The following is an 18,476-nucleotide window of genomic DNA, read 5'->3' as shown; positions in this document are numbered from 1 at the left end:
TTAAAGGATGTATCAAATGTCCGGCTTCTAATTTTCTCCAAGCTTAGACATGACATAATGGAGGAGAGGCAATAAAAAACAGTACGTGGGTTAGATTCTTTCCAGTGTGGTAAGATAGCTCTCCTAGCCAGTAAAGTTGAAAAGGCTATCACATGTTGAGCGGAAGCAGACACTTTGCTTGCTTCCTCTGGAATAATCCCAAAAATTGCTGTGAATCGATTAGGTTGAACATCCACATCAATAACTTTAGATAATATTCCAAACACATCCCTCCAAGAATTGTTTAAACTTGCACAGGACCAAAACATATGAGTTAGAGTAGCCATTTCTGTGTTACATCTGTCACAAATAGGGCTTACATTAGGAAAAATATGAGCCAATTTATCTTTGGACATATGGGCCCTGTGTACTATCTTAAACTCAATTAAGATATGGCATGCACAGATAGCTGAATTATTGACTAAATAATAAATTTTACTCCATTGATTATCTGAAAGTGAATGTTGAAGTTCTACTTCCCAGGTGTGTTGAACCCCATCATTAGGCGACATGTGAGCATTCATTAACATTCTTTTTCACAGTTAATGGATAAATATGATATCTCTAATACACATTTTTTTCAGATATTTACAGGTTAGGAATTTTTTACATGATTTTTTAGCGAATTACCCCTCGGCCTGCTCTTTAAATTTGGCTTATGCTATTTTTCAGTTTAAACCTTTTCAAAAACGATGAATAGCTATCATTTATAAACAGTTAATGAATGCTCGCATGTCAAGCTCATTCTCTTGTTTTCTCCCTGTAACTTCGACACCCTTACTAATCGAGAACCTATCAACCTGCCCATTGACTTGGCCTCCTTCTGTGGCAGTGACTTCCACAGATTCATTACCCTCTGACTAAAGAAATTCCTCTTCATCTCTGTTCTAAAGGGATGTCCTTCTATTCTAAGGCTGTGTCCTCTGGTCCAAGAGTCTCTCACTATGGGAAACATTCCCTCCATGTCCACTCAATATATGCTTTTCAATATTCAGTAGGTTTCAATGAGATTCACCCCCTCCAGTGAGCACAGACCCAGAACCATCAAATGTTCCTTGTACATAAACTCCCGTTCATTCCCAGCACTATTCTCGTGAATCTCCTCTGGGACCTCGCCAATCCCAGTACATCCTTGGAGATAGAGCCCAAAGTTGTCCACAGTGCTACAAATGTGGTTTAGGGACCCTGGGAGATGGGGTGAGGGCTGCCTCCAGTAGTTCCTGCTGTGCTCACCCCATCATCTTTTATTTCCCCCTCTCTCCGACCCCCCCCCCCCCCCAGTCTCTGCAGGACATGATGGATGGTGGGGAGGGGAGCTGGAGAAAGTTCCTGGAGGTTTCACAACGCCTGCAGGAGGAATGCTGCCCGACGATGAAGGTCCAGCTGGAGAACAGAGCCCAGGACACTGAGAGGAGGTAAGAGCCAGGCAGTCAGCACAGCTACCCCACCCCCCTGCCTTCAATATACAGGCTGGTGCCTAACTTAACACCAGGCACTGGCCTGGCCAGGGTCGTCATCCCTCTCCACCCCACCCACACCAAAATCTCCTGATTGTGTTACCAGTTTCCCCCCCCTCCCCCACCATGAGGGTCAACCCTCTGGGAAGGCCTGTGGGTCCAGCACCTTGGTGTGGGGAGGGAGGGCGTAGTTGGATCTGGCACCCGTGGGTGGACAGGCTCCAGCACATCGATGGGGAGGGTGGCTGTGCTTCAATGGCACCCGTGGGTGGGGTGGGCAGATTGGGTTGGGTCTTGCCCCTGTGGATAGGGAAGTTGTCTGTGGGTGGCTCCAGCACCCATGAGTGGGGTGGGTGGCTGTGGGTGAGTCCAGTAGCCATGGGAGGGGTGGGGGACTCCAGCACCCATGGATGGGGAGACTGTGGGTGCCTCAAGCACACTGGCGGGCCGTGTCTGAGGCGGGCTCTTGTTCCAGGTGGGCTGGCATCAACCAGGACGTGTCGGAGCGGCTGAGGTTGGCCGGCGCCCGCCTGTTGCTATGGCAGCAGTTCAGCTCGGCACACGGCCGCGCTCTGGAGAAGGTCCGAGCGACAGAGAAGCAATGTGGATGGCTGCTGGCAGCGATCTCAGCCAAGGAGAGCACCCTGGAGAGGCTGCAGACTCGACTCCAGAGCACACAGGTCAGGCACTGCCCCTCCTCCAAACCCCCATCACCACCTCTTCCACCGTTACCTCAACCCCACCCCGTCGGGTTAAAGATACAAATGGCACCAGGCTCAAAGACAGCTTCTATCCCACTGTTACAAAACTATTGATCAGCCCCCGGTAGGATACGATGCACTGTTGGCCTCACAATCTACCTCGTTATAACCTGCCTGCACTGAACTTTATCTGTAGCTGTTACACTTTATTCTAATATTTATTCAAATATTGTTTTACCTTCTACCACCTCAACGCACAATTGTAATGTAGTGAAACAATCTGTATGAACACTATGCCAGACAAGTTTTTCACTCTACTTTGACACATTTGACAATAACTCTAAATGTGGCTGATGTGCCTACCTCTGCGACTTCATCTGGCAGCTCGATCCAGAGTCTGACCGGCTTTTTAGTGAAAACATTGAGAACTGTCACGTGTACTGAATACTCGTATACTAACACACGCAAAATGCTGGAGGAACTCAGCAGGTCAGGCAATGTCTTCAGAGGGGTCTGTACAGTCGACGTTTTGGGCTAAGCCTTCATCCACAGTATGTCTTCCATCCTCATAGAGATTCTGCAGATGCTGGAAATCCTGAGTTACACACCCAAAATTCCGGAGGAGCTCAGCAGATCAGGCAGTATCTACGTGGAGCACCAGGGGAACGGAGTGTTACGGCCGTGAATAGTCAATGTTTCGGGCAGAGTCCCTTCATCAGGACTGGGGGGAAGGGGGAAGAAGCCAGAATAAGGTGGTGGGGAAGGAGTATGAGGTTCAGGTGATAGGTGAAGCCAGGGGAAGGGGGAGGGTAGGTGGGCGGGGGAGTGGGGATGAAGTGAGAGGCTGGGAGGTGATAGGTAAAGGGAGAGGGTAGGAGGGTCAGGGAGTGGGGATGGAGTGAGAGGCTGGAGGGTGATAGGTTGAAATGGTAAAGGCATGAAGAACAGCATGAAGTGCCTTTCGTGTTCATGCAGATCAAATCATCACTCAGATTCCATTAAGTCTTTCCCCTCTCACCTTAAGATTGTATCTGATTCCTCCACCTCCTCTGTCAGTGAGTTCCGGGCATCGGCCATTCTCTCAGTAACAGCAAACCTTTCCCTCAGAAAACAGTCTGCTGCGAAAACTCAGCAGGCTGTGCAGCATCTGAGAGGGATGGTCGACCACCTTGTACCAGCAGATTGTGTTGCTCCAGAATCCAGCATCTGCCGTCTCTTGGGTGTCCCTCGTTACTCTTCAGAATCTCCTTCCCCTTACCTTATCTCGACCCGCTCTCGTTTGGACACACGGGGGTGCTGGGGCGGTTTGATGGGCCGGTGGACAATGACTGGGTGGATTAAATGACGATCTTGTCATCTGTTGGAAGGACTCTGCTAACGACCTAAAGACCCTGCAGCAGGGAATCCTGCCTCTGCGTGAAGCCGCAGATGAATTGGCCAGACACCTAGACTCTTCATCGTCTGCAGCTGTTCAGTCAGACGCTCAGCATGTGTCTGGCCGGGTATCCCGTCTGCTGGAGTTACTGTCAGTCAAGGCCCAGGAAATTCAGGTAAAATTATTACCAGCCTGTATAACACAGTCCAAGTCACAGAGTCCTTCAGCATGGAAACAGTTCCTTCTCCATTGCACAGGGCTCCAGAGTTCCAGGTTCAGTCCCCACCTCCAACGCTGTCTGTGTAGAGTTTGCATGTTCTGGTGTGCTGGGGAGCAAATGCTGGTGGGAGAGTTAACCGTGGGGAGGGAGCAGAGTGTGTGCAGGAAGGTGGGAGGGTTCATACAGTGGACAGGAAGCTGCAGATGTAAAATTGGAGTTCATCTGCACGGTACGTGTATGCACAGGTACAATGAAAATCTTTCTTGCAACAGCTTAGAGTCCCGAAGTTATAGAACACTCCGTCACAGAAACATGCCCTTTGATTTTTCTAGTCCATGCCAAAGTTTTATTTTGCCTTGTCCCATTGACCTGGATTACAGCCTTCCATATCCCTCCCATCCATGTCCTTATCCAAACTTCCCTTAAATGTTGCCGTCGGTTCGGTATCCACCACTTCCACCGGCAGCTCGTTCCACACTCTCACCACCCTCTGAGTGAAGGAATTCCCCCTCAGATGCCCCCTAAACATTTCACCTTTCATCTTTCATCACAGGCACATAGCATCAGAGACACAACATTCTCAAGAGAGATGTAAATTAAACTTAAATTTTACACACTATTGTACAAGAAAACACAATAAGGGTCGATTGACCTTAGAGTGGGTTAAAAGGTTGGTACAACATTGTGGGCTGAAGGGCCTGTACTGTACTGTAGTGTTCTATGGTGGCACAGATGGATAAGATTGTAAAGAAAGCTTCTGGCATTAAATGAGTACAGGAGTTGGGACTTCATGTTGAAGTTGTATATGACATTGGTGAGGCCTAGTGTGTGCAGTTTGGTCACCTACCGACAGGAAAGATGTCAATGTGATTGAAAGAGTACAGAGACAATTTATAAGGATGTTGCCAAGACTTGAGGACCTGTTTTATAGGGAAGAAGTCCACTAGGTTAGGACTGTATTCCCTGGAGTGTAGGAAAATGAGGGGAGATTTGAGAGAGGTGTCCAAAATTATGAGGGGTGTAGAAAGGGTAATTGCAAGCAAGTTCTTTTTTCCCCTGAGGTTGGGTGAGACTAGGACTAGAGATCACAGGTTAAGGGTGAAAGGTGAAATGTTTAAGGGGAACCTGAGGGGGTTCTTCACTCAGATGCGAGTGTGGAACGAGCTGCCAACAGAAGAGGTGGATGCAGGCTTGATTGTGACATTTTAAAGGGTTTGGATAAGTACACGGATGGGAGAGATATGGTTGCGAAGTCGGTTGATAGGACAAGGCAAAATAAAGTTTAGCATGGAATAGATGGGCCGAAAGGCCTGTTTCTGTGCCGTGGTACTCTATGACATTCTGTGTGGAGAGGGAGCATCAGGGAAAGGTGACCGATGGGATGGGGACTCCCTCAGGATAAGGAAATGCCTGCAGGAAATAATAAGGTGGGAACCAGGACATTCTTGACCGTCCAGGTTGGGCCTTTCACCTCCTCACCAGCCTCCTCCGTGGATACAGGAGGACCATATTCACCCTCTGTTGTCTGTCTGCTGATGCTTATGTCACTGTTCACCAGGGTTTACTGGAGCAACGGCAGGAATTCCAAAGGGACACAGAGCACCTGGAGAGGCTGCTGGACCGATGGGAAGAGGCTGTGGGGTCCGATGGCGTGGGGCCCCAGGTGGTGGGACAGGCCTGGGCAGAGATGGTCAAGGTAGGTGTCATCAGCCTCCCCCAGCCCCAATCCCACCAACCCCGCCTGTCCAGCAACATCCCTGCATTGTGGCAGAGGACTGACCATCAGTAAATCAAAGCTGAACTCCTCCACTCTGAAAATCCCCTCTCCCTCTGTACCGCCCCTCCCTTGGTATTGACCCCTGCCGGTATCTCTCTTACAGGCTTCTGTGATCCTGGGCACTGTGAGGCACCTTGGCATAGTGCTGGAGGGAGACCGTTGCCAGGTGCGGGATCTGGAACGTCGCTGGAAACGGGCGTGGGACACGGCCTGGACATTGTGCAGGTGTGCCAGGGTGCCTGATCCCCCTTCTGGGCCCGGGTTGGTTGGGAACACAATGCCGGGAGGCCGGTCTACCCTCAGAGGTGAGGCGGGCTGGAGGGGCAAAGTGGACTCGCTGCTGTCCCCAAACCAACACCACGGTCTCCCCTGCTGCCGGACAGCTGAATGGCCTCATGGCACAGTGACCCCATGACCAGGGGTGGCACAGTGGTGTAGTGGTCAGTGTAATGCTTTACGACGGCAACTATAAGATCAGGGTTCAATTCCCACCGCTGTCCGTAAGGAGTTTGTACGCTCTCCCCGTGACTGTGTGGCTTTCCTCAGGGTGCTCTGGTTTCCTCCCACATTCCAGAGACGTACAGGTTAGTGTTACTGAGCTGTGGGCATGCTATGTTGGCGCTGGAAGCTTGGCGACACTTGTGGGCCGCCCTAGCGCGTCCTTGTTGATTTGATTTGTCTCAAGTGGCGCATTTCGTTGTTTATTTTGAGGTACATGTGACAGGAAAGCTAATCTTAACCTGTGAACCCGTAAGGAATTGGTTTGCGTTCTGTCAGGTGCTGAGGCGCTGGGGAGAGTGGGTCTCGAACTGCCGACTCTCGGTGTGTAAGACTTGCCTGCACCATCGGAACCACGTCAAACCCCGAGCTGCGGGGACTCCCTGCACCCACACTCCGTGTTCCCACTGCGTGAGGGAAGCTGAATGGGGGGGGGGGAAGGATCTGAGGGGAGAGGGTGCTGCTGTCAGTGGGAGAATCCTAACCCTACTCAAGATGTAGATTTCAGTGCCGAGGGAGAGTTTGCAAACAAAGATAACGATTGGCTTTGTTTATCGCACATACGTCAAAACACACAGCGAAATGCATCGTTTGCATCAACAGCCAACGCAGTTCGAAGATTTGCTGGGGACAGCCCCTGTGTGTCACCACACTTCCGGCAGCAACGCAGCACGCCCGCAGCTTGCCAGCCCGGGAGCACCGGGAGGAAATGCACACGGTCCTGGGGAGAACGTACAAACTCCTCAAAGACTGCAACGGGAATTGAACCTCGATCGCTGGCACTGTAAAGTGTCATGCCAGGTACCATGTTACCATGCCGTCCAGTGCTGACAGTGCTGAGTCTCCCCAGACACCGAGGTTGTGGACACCCACAGTTTGTCCTGTGTGACGATTGGGATCGAAGCTGGGGATTAGACGCACCAACAGCCTGATTGGGGTGGGGGGGGGCTCAAAAGATTCTGTAGGTACTGGAAGTCTGCTGCAACATTAATTTTGAGAGGACTAGAATATGGAAACTAGGATGTAATGCTAAGGCTTTCTCAGGCGTTAGTCAGACTGCACCTGTGAACAGTTTGGACCTCTGTGTAATAAAGGATGTGCTGGTTTTGGAGAATGTCTGGAGGAGGTGCGTGAGAATGATCCCGAGAATGAAAGTGTTAATGTCTGAAGAGCATCTGATGGCTCTGGGCTGGAGTTTAGGAGAATGCGGGGAGGATCTCATTGAAACCTATCGAATATGGAAAGGCCAAGATAGAGCGAATGTGGCGAGGATGTTTTCTGAAATGGAGAGTCTAGGACCAGAAGGCACAGCCTCAGAATAGATTCTATTCTTTAGATTTTATTCTGTGGCTGTGTCCTCTGGTCCTAAAATCCTAGACAGTGGTTCCCCGACTCTTACGGGTTACAGCCCCCTTGGCTCCCAGATCACATTCCCAGCGCTCCCCTCTCCCTCTTTGGCCATTACATAAAAACTAAGAAGAATTTTGATTAACAATGCACAATGGAAGAAAATATGAACTGCAAATTCAAAGCAGCGACAAACAATTGCAAAAATATTCAAATCTATTTAAAGCTATAAATAAAATTGTTTCTGTATTTAATTACAGTAAAACAATTTTCATCAACAATTTTGGAGCATATATTAGTAGTCCAATTAATCACTACTTCATTGCTTTTTCACCTTTTAATGAGACGGATCAGTTTGGTACAGTGAGATCAGCTTCTCAACCTCAGGCTGACTGTCACTGAGAAGGAGTTGCAGATCCCCGCTATCAATAATTTGCAGTCTGTTTTGTTGCTTTGAAAGAAGTTGGGTGACTGTACTGAAACCACGCTCCACTAAATATAATGTTGGAAAGGCAATGAAGAACATCTTGACCTTTTTCCATAGTGCAATATAGGATTCAGAGAATTTCTTTTCTGCAACCAATAGTCTTGATATGATTTTCTGAACCTCATCATCAGCCCCAAGTATTTTTGTAGCGAGATCAGTTCTTCCTCCATCCTTCCTGTTAATTCCTCATTACAAGTGTTCAGGAATTGATTTATTACCCAATTTGGATCGCGGAGAAGATGTGTCCTTTATGCAGCTCACCCAGGTGGGCACAGTGTGTTTGAAGATCATCAGCTGGTATTCTCTCTTTCTCTTCCACTCAGTCTTGGAAATTGGAAAAGACGGCAATGGCCAATGATGCACTTAAATAGGGTTAACTTGACAAATGTGGAGGTGACTGATTTGACCTTAATAAGATTCACATAATGTCCTTGGAAATGTAGATTGATTTCACTAAACTTTGTGAATAATTCTGACAATAAGCAATGTCATGCCTAATATTCTTGAGTTATTACTGAATGAGGTATTTGAGTCTTTAAAGAATTTTATCACAGTTTCAAAAAGGGCATAAAAACCACCTCAGGAAGTTTCCTTTTGAGAGCCACCTGACTTCTGTGAGCAACAGCAAGTGTTCAAACTCTACAAAGCTCTCAAAATTGTCGAGAATTGAGAGCATGAGACTTGATTTTATTTACCACTGTGATAACAGTATTCGTGCAGTCAATCACTTGGGTTTTATGGGACAAGGTGTTGTTTGTGAATTACACAGTGAATGGTAAATGTTAGGTACAGCTTTTTCAAGAAAATAATAACTCCAAGGTGGTGTCCTGTCACTGTTGGTGTCCCATCTGTTGCACAAGCAAGAATGTTGGTGAGCGGAATATCCTTCTTTCTGAAAAATTTGGAAAAACCCAAAATATTGACTCCCACTTCATATCTGTTTCTAGGCCCCTTACAAGTAATAACTATTGAACCATGCTTTTCTTCTTTATGAAGCAAACATAATCAAGAAGCAAAGCTTCATTGCCTGGCAAAGTTGACTCATCCAACTGCAGAGCAAGTTCTGTTGTCACAATGCGCCATCCACATTCTCAGACGTTCATCTGTTCATCTTTGATCAAAGTTGTCACGGAGTAGAATGGCTGGCTTTTGCATATCCATACTCAGAACTTCCCTTACTGCTGGCAGAATCAGTTTACCTCCAATTACATGGGGTTTTTCAGATTTTGTAATGAGCAGTGAAATGTTTCGTGAACCATGCAAACCATCAGTTTCTTTGTGAAGTGCTGGCAGATATGTTTTTAAAGTGTTTTCCTTTCCTGAAAGTTTTCCCAACTCAAAATAAGTGAAACCTCCTCACTGGGCCCATATACAAACTTGGCCCATTAGCCAGCTCTGCTAACAGTCACGGGACTCAGTGGTGAGAATGCCATTACTCATAAACAATAGATGTCTAGGGTCAATATGATTTGAGGTTCAGCCAAAAAGGAATGTCGTGATGTTCTGATTAAAGAAACCTTGATTTGAGTGAATGCTGTGTAAATACTGTCCATACACAATAGTCGGTCAGCACAAAATAACAGATTGTACACCGCATAAAGTTTTAAAGAAAGTATTTCAGCTTTATGGAACAGATAGTAGGAAAACAAAAAGAAAGATAAAGAGCTCATTACTGTTAACCCATTCCAAACGTGCACAGCTCATCTTGAAGTTGTCCTTTTTACTCACACACCTGGACCCACGGTCTGTGTGAAAGCACACTCCACATTCTGAACTTCACCTGAAATCCACCTTGAACCAACAGTCTCTGTTTCTCAAGAGTATTGGCCCTTCCTCCTTGGAGCCATTCATCTGCACAAGGCACTTTGTGCAACAGGGACTCTCCTTCTCATAGTATCCTCAGCCATCCTCCCTCCTGCCCTCTTCCAGCTCCCCCCCAAAAAACCCCACGAACCACACTGTCCATCACAAATCTCTCTCCACCCCGTCCTCTCTAGAACCCTCTCCCAGTTCCACCAACCTGATTGGCTAACACAGCATTCCTAAGTTGAACATCATAGACCTGTAACTTTTAGCTGAAACCAAAACATTCTAAAAGCTGAACTCACTGCTTTGACAAAACTGCTAAAGTGAAATACCTACAGCATAGCCGTAAAAATCTTAACCAGGACATTAGATAAGTAAAGTTCTTGTTTGCTTTATCAGAGTGTATTCTCTTCATACATTCAAGCAGCCTGGACAGTTTCATTGCCTCATTTGAAAAAAAAACTTTCACACAACGGACACATTGACTTCTGTTGTTTGCTTGGTGCTGGTATAAATCCACATTTCAGACACTCCACACTATACTCTCTAACTTCTTTTTCATTTGGTCTGCCTCTGTCATTTTCATTATGGATTATCTACCAGTCAGTCACCTACTCTTTGAGTCCAGCCTCAAGCACTGTGATCAATAAAGGGGAAAGTTATCACATCATCAAAACCAGACTCTCTGCCTGACGGTGCATGAAGTGGGGCAGCGACACCTCAATTGGGCTGAGGGCTAGAGAAGTGTGGTACGAACCATTTGAAAGGTCAGATACTGAATTTTACACCATTGAACACCATACCCTAATTCACTGGAATTGCATCACGATGAGATTAGAATATGGGAATCGTACTAGCTAACACTCCTACTGCAGTAAACAATGAAAATGCATGGGCTGTGCCTGGAAGTAACACGATTTCTTCAGTCCAGGTTTCTCATGATATGCCAAGTACAGAAGCGTCACACTTCTTTCCAACAACTATAATGCGCTTTGAGCAACGTCGAAGAGAACAGGGGATTAGCAAGAGATGAGGTGATTACGTGATCATTGTAGTCAATTATGAGGCATTGAAGATCAAATGCTTAGAATAAGCAATTAATTTCTTAAGTTAAGCCTATCCCCTCCCTACCGAGCCCATCCCCCCTCCGCCTCCTTTATCTTTATCGTCCCCTTAGAAAATTCCACTGCCTGCCCCCCGGGGGAAGATGTCACCCACTTTGGGAACTACTGGAATAGAAGGATGTCCATTTAGAATAGAGTTGAGAAGGAAATTCTTTAGCCAGATAGTGGCGAATCTGAGGAATTCATTGCTAAGGATGGCTATGAAGGCCAAACCATTGAGTATATTTAAAGTGGAGGTTGATAGGCTCTTGTTTAGTCAGGGTGTCAAAGGTTTTAGGGAAAAGACAGGAGGCTGAGGATGAGAAGGATAGTAAATCAGCCATGTTGAATGGTGGGCCGCATGGCCGAGTTCTGCTCCTGTGATTTATGGTCTTATGCCAACATACGCAAAATGCTGGAGGAACTCAGCAGGTCAGGCTGCATCCACAGAGAGGAATAAACAGTCGATATTTTGGTCCGAGATCATCATGGAATCAGGAACTTACAGTGTGCTCCTGTCCGCATTTCCTTCAGAGTCTGTTTCAAAGTTCAAAGTTATTATCAATGTACAAATATGTCACTTTGAAATTCAGTTTCTTGCAGGCATTTACAGGGAAAAAAGAAATTGAATCAAATGTTACAAAGAAAAATCATATATAAAGACTAACAAACAACCATTGTGCAAAAGAAGACAAACTGTGCAAATAAGAACAGATGAGAAAGTGGAAGGGTGGGTTAGTAAGCTTGCAGATGACAGGAAGATTAGTGGAGTTGTGAATAGTGTGGAGGGTTGTTGTTGGTTGCAAATGATCATTGACAGGATGCTGAGTTGGGCTGAGAAGTGGCAGATGGAGTTCAGCCCAGAGAAGTGTGAAGTTGTTCGAAGTTCAAAGTAAAATTTATTATCAGAGGACATGCATGTCTCCACATACAGCCCTGAGATTCTTTTTCTTGCAGGCATACTCGGCAAATCTATAGAATTATAACTATGGACAATGGACAACAAACTGTGCAAATGCAGATATAAATACATAACAATAAATAACGAGCATGGAACAACAAGATAACCGAGTCCTTAAATAAGTGTAGTTATCTCCTTTTGTTCAAGAGCCTGATGGTTGAGGTGTAGTAACTGTTCTTGAACCTGGTGGTGTGAGCTCTACAGCATTAGTACCTTCTACCTGATGGCAGCTGTGAGAAGAGAGCATGGCCTGGGTGGTGAGGATCTTTGATGACGGATGCTGCTTTTCTACGACAACCTTCATGTAGATGTGCTCAATGGTTGGGAGGGTTTTACCTGTGATGTACTTGGCTGAATTCATGATCTTTTGCAGGGTTTTCAGCTCACTTTGCCGTAATTTACCAGACCACCACTTTAGAAGGTTGGATTTGAAGGCAGAATACAGGTTAAATGGCAGGACTTTTGGCAGTGTGGGAAAACAGGGGGATCTTGGGATCCACGTCCATAGATCTCTGAAAGTTGCCATCCAAGTTGATCAGGTTGTTAAGAAGGTGTAAGATGTGCTGGCCTTCATAAATCAGGATTTAAATTCAAAAGCTGTGAGGTAATGTTGCAGCTCTACAAAATTCCTGGTTAGACCATAGTATTATGTTCATTTCTGGTGGCCTCATTATAGGAACGATGTAGAAACTCTAGAGAGGGTGCAGCGGAAATTTACCAGGATGCTTGAGTGAGTTAGGACTTTTCTCTTTGGAGAGATGACTTGACAGAGGTATACAAAATGAAAGGAGGCATAGATAGAGTGGAAAGCCCGAGAGTTCTTTCCAGGACAGAAATAGCTAAAACGAGGGAGCATAATTTGAAGGTGATCGTAAGAAGATATGGGGTGGATGTCAGAGGTAGGATTTTTGTTACAGAGTGATGGGTGCTTGGAATGTGGTACCAGGATTGGTGGTAGAGGCATTAGGGGACATTTGGAAGATAGGAACATGAATGAAAGGAAAATGGATGTCTACATGGGAGGGAGGGGTTAGGGTCTGTACTGTGCTGTAATGGACTATTTAAACAAAGACTGTCAAACAACCAATGAGCAAGAGAAGACAAACTATAAATAAAAATAATACCAAAAACGAGAGTTGTGAAGAGTCCTTGAAAGAGAGTGTAGGTCATATAGAATCAGTTCAGTGTTGTGGTGAGTGAAGTTATTCGTACCAGTTCAGGAGCATATTTATTCATCTCCATAGGTGCTGCCTGACCTGCTGAGTTTCTCAGGCATTTTGTGTAGGTTGCCTCCCTTCAGCCATTATTCTCCTGAGGTGCTGAATCTATATGACAGAGGAGCAGAGTTTGAGCCATTTAGCCCATTGAGTCTGCTCACCTGTTACTTTATGGGCACCAGATCGTTGAGTCGACAGCAGACCCCTCAATCTCAGCAGCAGGGGTCCTGAGATGAGGTGCAGAGTTCACTGAAGGAGGACGAGATGTCGAAGGAGGTGTGGTGTACAGTGTGCCTGGCGTTCTCAATGCCGGTTGCAGGGAAAGCCCCATCAGCTGCCCCACACTGATCCTTTCTGGTTTCAGCCGGTTGCAGGGAGCGGGGGAGCCCGACCACGAGTACTGGAGGCATCTTTGGCGGGAGCTGGAGGAGAAGCTGGTGGTCGGCCTTCCCGGCAGACTTGAGTGGCTGGAAGCCCACCAGCTGAAACCCGAGCACGATGCAGCGGCTCGGGGAGAGGGGGAGGCCGGACTGCCTGGCAACCTCGAGCATCTGGAATCCCACGAGGTAAGTGTTGTTGCATGAAAGAAGTCACCGGAGAAAATTACTGGTAAATAAATGCAGCTTCTTTACTTGACAAAACAAGGTGCAGCAGGCATCACCTGGGGCTGCTTTCGATGGGGCTGGATATTTTATGTGCCAAACATCAAAGGACTATTCCATATTTACAATGTATAGACAATCACACCTCCTGTTTCGCACCCACACCACAGATATCTAAATGAATTTTAATTAGCATTGTCTGGTCTGGGATTCACTGCCTGTAGGAACCTGTTATTCAGAGCTGCACTCCAAATTAAATCCACAATACATTTTCAGATGTGAAGACTGGTAGCCAAAGTCAATTGCTAAATGTGTGTGTCCTAAACCCAAAAATCACTCTTTAACAGTAAGAACCAAGCCCATGGCAGTGGCAGTCGGTCGGCCCCATTGGAGGCCACTGCCACTCCCGGTGCTCAGGCCTGTGATCAGGAGATGGTGCAGGACCCGTTGTCCTGGGTATGGGTAATCTATGGTGGACCAGAGACCTGTTTCCATATTGGTTTACTCTATGCCTGTGTGACTACATGCATTAAAATTGCCCCTGATTTTCCTCTCCCCGAGCCATGAGCTGTAGGAACGCCTGCGCAGTAAAGAAGGGTGGACCACCCCACCGCTCACCTTCAATCCCTCACGGTCCAGCGGGGGACGTTCTCTACACTCCCTGTTCTGGTGGGGTGGCAGGGCTGTGACTGCCCACCCCTCTAGTGGGGAAGAGCCCCTCGGTGCTGGAGACCCAGGGCAGGTGAGATGCCCCTCTCCCTGCCCCTGTGGTACCTAGCGTGGGGGGGTGGGGAAGGTGGGAGGTGCGACAGCAGTGGTAGATGCGGTGGTTGTTGGGAGGGGGAGAGTTGGGCAAGGTGGTTCAGGGTTTGGGGGAAGGGGCATTGAGGAGGGAGGGAATGGATGGGGGTGCGGTTGAGTGGAAACAGCTGCTCACCCTCTTACTCTGCCCTGACACAGGGTCTGCAGATGGAGGTGGGGCCGGTCGGACAGATGACGGAAGGGATAGACAGCGAGAAGTCACAACCCTCGCCTGCAGAGGGTCCTCACAGGTGATGGGCCAGTCAACGTGGCAACCACCCGTCTACAACCCCCAGGAGCATGCGAGCCAAAATTGCCCCACTCTGCAAATCCCTGACATCATGTCTCCCTAACAGATACCTCCCCTCTTCTTCATCTTTCTAATACCGTGTCTCCCACATCTCACCATCTCCCTAACCTCCTCCAGCCCATCTCCAACTCCCTAAAACCCTCCCCATCTCACCCCTTGTCTCCCTATCCCCCTCCCTCCCAAGTTGCCTCTCACCTCCCTCCTTCCCCCTCTTGTCTCCCTCTCTCCCCCTTTGTCTGCCTGATACCCCTCTCTCCCCTCCTCTGCATTCCCACATCCTGTCTCTCCCACATCTCCCTAACCCCCACCTACCTCTGTGCTGCCCACTCCATGCCCTTGCTCCCAGACCCCATTTCTCCCCCCACCACTCCCCACATCTCCCACTGCCTCATCCAGTACCCTGTGTACCTGCCTGCTCTCTTTGTCTGTCTCCCCTCCTTGCCAGCATGACCAGTTAAGGCTGACCCTCTCCTTTGCCTTGCAGTGGACCCTCCGAGTGCCAATGGTCGGAGCTCCGTGTACGGACCGACTGCTGGCTCCGATACCATGAATCCAGGGCTGGGCTGCAGCGGCTTCTGGCGGGGCTCAGACCCTGCCCACGTGCGATGGACAGGTTGGGCCGCTACACGCTGCCAGAAACCTGGGCACTTCAGGATGAGCTACAGGTAAAGATCGAGGTCACCTTTCTGTTTGCCACTCATCCACCCCGCCCCCACCCCCGGCCAGAGTCCTGTGAATCAGAATCCGACCCAGAAATCAGAATGGGGAGGGGTGGGAGGGACAGGGGAGGGAAAGGGTGGGATGTGGAAGGATGAGGAGGGGAAGAATGGGAAGGGCATAAGGAGATGGCGAACGAATGGGGTGGAGAGAGAATTGATGGGGGAGGTGAGCGACCCTTCCCCAGCAGTCCTCTGCGTCAGGAGGAAGAAACTGATTTAGTAGTTGCCCTCAAAAGGAAACGGGGCACCTGGAGTGGGGGGTGGAAATGGGATCCACAAAGGGACTGATTTGAGCTGAGAGAATCCAGCAAGGACTTGGTTCATGTTTAAAAGGGCTAAGACAGGGCTGACGGGAGGAATGGCCTCTGCCCTGTGATTCTCTCCATCAGTGCTCGCTCCACTGGCAGCTTCTCTCCCATTGGATGGTCACCTCTGACATTCTCAATCCCTATTGGATAGTATCCATTGGCACCTCTCTCATTATTGGACAGTATTAATTAACATCGTTCTCCTGATCGGAGTGTAACTCTTAACCACCTCTCTCTATTAGATGGTGATTATTGATGTCCCTCTTTCTATTGGCTAGTCATGATTGATAGCTCTCTCCCTATTGGATGATGATATTGTTGACTTCTATCCACATCATCCAGAGACCATTGGCATCCCCTTTCCCCATTGGACATTGACCATTTATCCTCATTGGACAGTCACGTATGACAGCCTCTATCTTTATTGATGGTACCCAGTACTGCCATTCTCCATTTTGGCAGGTACCCACTGTCCCCATTGGATGGTGACCATTGAACGTTGACATTCCCCTGCCTTCAGTGTTCAACTGTTGACCATTCTGTTTATCCCCCCACACTCCTCCCATCTCCCCCACCCCCAGCGCGAGGAGCGGATTCTAAATCGCCACAAAGGCTGCTACTTACAGATGGTGGAGCTGGGCAGACGACTACTGTCAGCGGCCAACACCCAGACGCAGTCGGTGCTCCGGGAGCAGCTGGATCAGCTGATGAAAGGCTGGGAGTGGGCCAGTGCAGAGGTGAAGAACAATGCTGCTGCACGGCTGGCCAAGATCCAGGAGGTAGGTGAGAGGCTAGTGTCCCCTGATCGCACTCACCTTCCACCTGTCCGCCTCGTCCTCAGGCCCTCACAAGTCATGAGATTCTGGAATGGTTCAGGCGGACTGGGAAATTGCAAATATCATTCCACTCTTTGTGAGGTGGGAGGGAGGCAAAAAAAAGGGAAACTATAGGCCAGTTAGTCTGACTTCAGTGGCTGGGAAGATGTTGGAGTCCAGTAGTAAGGATGATATTGGAGTTGGGATATTTGGAGGCACATGACAAAGTAGGCCAAACTCAGCATGCTTCCTTAAGGGGAAATCTTGCCTGATAGATTTGTTGGAATTCTTTGAGGAAGTGACAAGCAGGATAGATGAAGAGAATCAGTGCCTGTTGTTTACTTGGATTTTCAGAAGGCCTTGGATAAGGTGATGCCCATGAGCCAGCTAAACAAGATGAGAACTCATGGTATTCCAGGAATGATACTAGCATGGATGGAAAATTGGCTGACAGGCAGGAAGCAGAGAGTGGGAATAAAAGGGACCTTTTCTAGTTGGCTGCCGGAGACTAGTGATGTCCTGCAGGGATCAGTGTAGGGACTGCTTCTTTTAAAGTTATGTGTCAATGATTTGGTGACAAAATTGATGGATTTGTGGCCAAGTTTGCAGATGATATGAAGATAGGTGGAGGGGCCGTTAGTGTTGAGGAAGCAGGGAGTCTGAAGAAGGTCTAAGGTTAGGAGAATTGGCAAAGAAGAGAAAGATGGAATATAGTGTAGGGAAATGTATAGTCATGCACTTTGGTAGAAGGAATAAGGGTGTAAACTATTTCCTAAATGGAGAGAAAATTCTGAAATTAGAGGTGCAAAGGGACTTGGAAGTCCTCATGCAGAATTCTCTTAAGGTTAACTTGTAGGTTGAGTCGGTGGTGAGGAAGGCAAATGCAATGTTAGCATTCAGTTCAAGTGGACTACAATATAAGAGAAAGGATGCAATGGTAAGGCTCCATAAGGCATTGGTCAGACCACACGGAGTAATGTAAGCAGTTTTGGGCCCCTTAGCTAAGAAAAGATGTGCTGGTGTCAGAGAGGGTCCCTGGAGGTTCATGAGAATGATACTGGGAATGAGAAGGTTAATATGCGAGGAGCGTTTGGTGGTTCTGGGCCTGTACTCACTGGAGTTTAAAAGAATGAGGGGGGATCTCATTGAAACCTTTCAAATATTGAAAGGTCTTGGTAGAGAGGATGTGGAGAGAATGTTTCCAATAGATGGCAAGGCCAGGAAATTCTGGTCATCAGCCTCAGAAAAGAGGAATATCCTTTAGAACAGAGATGAGGAAAATCTTTAGCCAGAGGGTGCTGAATCTGTGGAATTCATTGCCACAGACGGCTGGGGAGGCCAAGTCATTGGATGTACTTAAAGCAAAAGTTGATTGATGCTGTATTAGTAAGGGTGTCAAAGGTCACGGGGAGAAGGCAGGTGAGTGGGATTGAGAGAGATAGTAAATTAGCCGTATTGAGTAGACCCAATGGGCGGAATAACCTAATAGTCTTATTGATGACACCCTTCCCATAGCTGGGTGACCAGAACTGCACGTAGTACTCTGAGTTTGGTATCACGGATACCTCTTGATCAGATGTAACATGACGTTCCAACTCCTATTCTCAGCACCCTGACTGATGAAAGCAAGTGTGCTCAATACTCTCTTCACCCCTTTGCTGGATGCTTGCCCTGGCCTCTGGTACCACTGAATGGCAAAGGGTATCTTGGCAAGGGTGTCGATCCATGATCCCTCTGACACCCACTGACATGCCTCCCAGAACGCCACCAAACCCTGCCCAAACGGCACAGATTAGGTGGGCTGAATGGCCTGTTACTATGCTATAGCGGACTATCACTCACAAACCTGAGCTCATCAGGCGAGGGAGTAAGTCCCAACCCAGATCTCCAACACTCTCCCCCACCCTTCCCCCGGGATCTTGCTTACCCTCCT

General features: G+C 47.9%; 1 protein-coding gene across 4 annotated transcripts in view; it reads left to right on the top strand.

The window, feature by feature from the left end:
- Positions 1-18,476, top strand: part of LOC140724815 (nesprin-2-like) — a 288,546-nt gene that overhangs the window by 207,830 nt on the left and 62,240 nt on the right. For all 4 annotated transcript variants that reach the window (XM_073039455.1, XM_073039456.1, XM_073039454.1 and 1 more), the window contains 9 exons: positions 1,321-1,454; positions 1,972-2,176; positions 3,565-3,747; positions 5,351-5,488; positions 5,673-5,794; positions 13,353-13,554; positions 14,551-14,642; positions 15,186-15,366; positions 16,310-16,507. In XM_073039455.1, the coding sequence (XP_072895556.1) occupies positions 1,321-1,454; positions 1,972-2,176; positions 3,565-3,747; positions 5,351-5,488; positions 5,673-5,794; positions 13,353-13,554; positions 14,551-14,642; positions 15,186-15,366; positions 16,310-16,507 (1,455 nt within the window). The remainder of the gene's footprint in view (positions 1-1,320; positions 1,455-1,971; positions 2,177-3,564; positions 3,748-5,350; positions 5,489-5,672; positions 5,795-13,352; positions 13,555-14,550; positions 14,643-15,185; positions 15,367-16,309; positions 16,508-18,476) is intronic.

Source organism: Hemitrygon akajei, chromosome 3, assembly GCF_048418815.1.
Source record: "Hemitrygon akajei chromosome 3, sHemAka1.3, whole genome shotgun sequence".
Classification (NCBI taxonomy): domain Eukaryota; kingdom Metazoa; phylum Chordata; class Chondrichthyes; order Myliobatiformes; family Dasyatidae; genus Hemitrygon; species Hemitrygon akajei.
The sequence above is the reverse complement of the archived record's forward strand: the minus strand, read 5'-3'. Positions and strand labels throughout refer to the sequence as shown.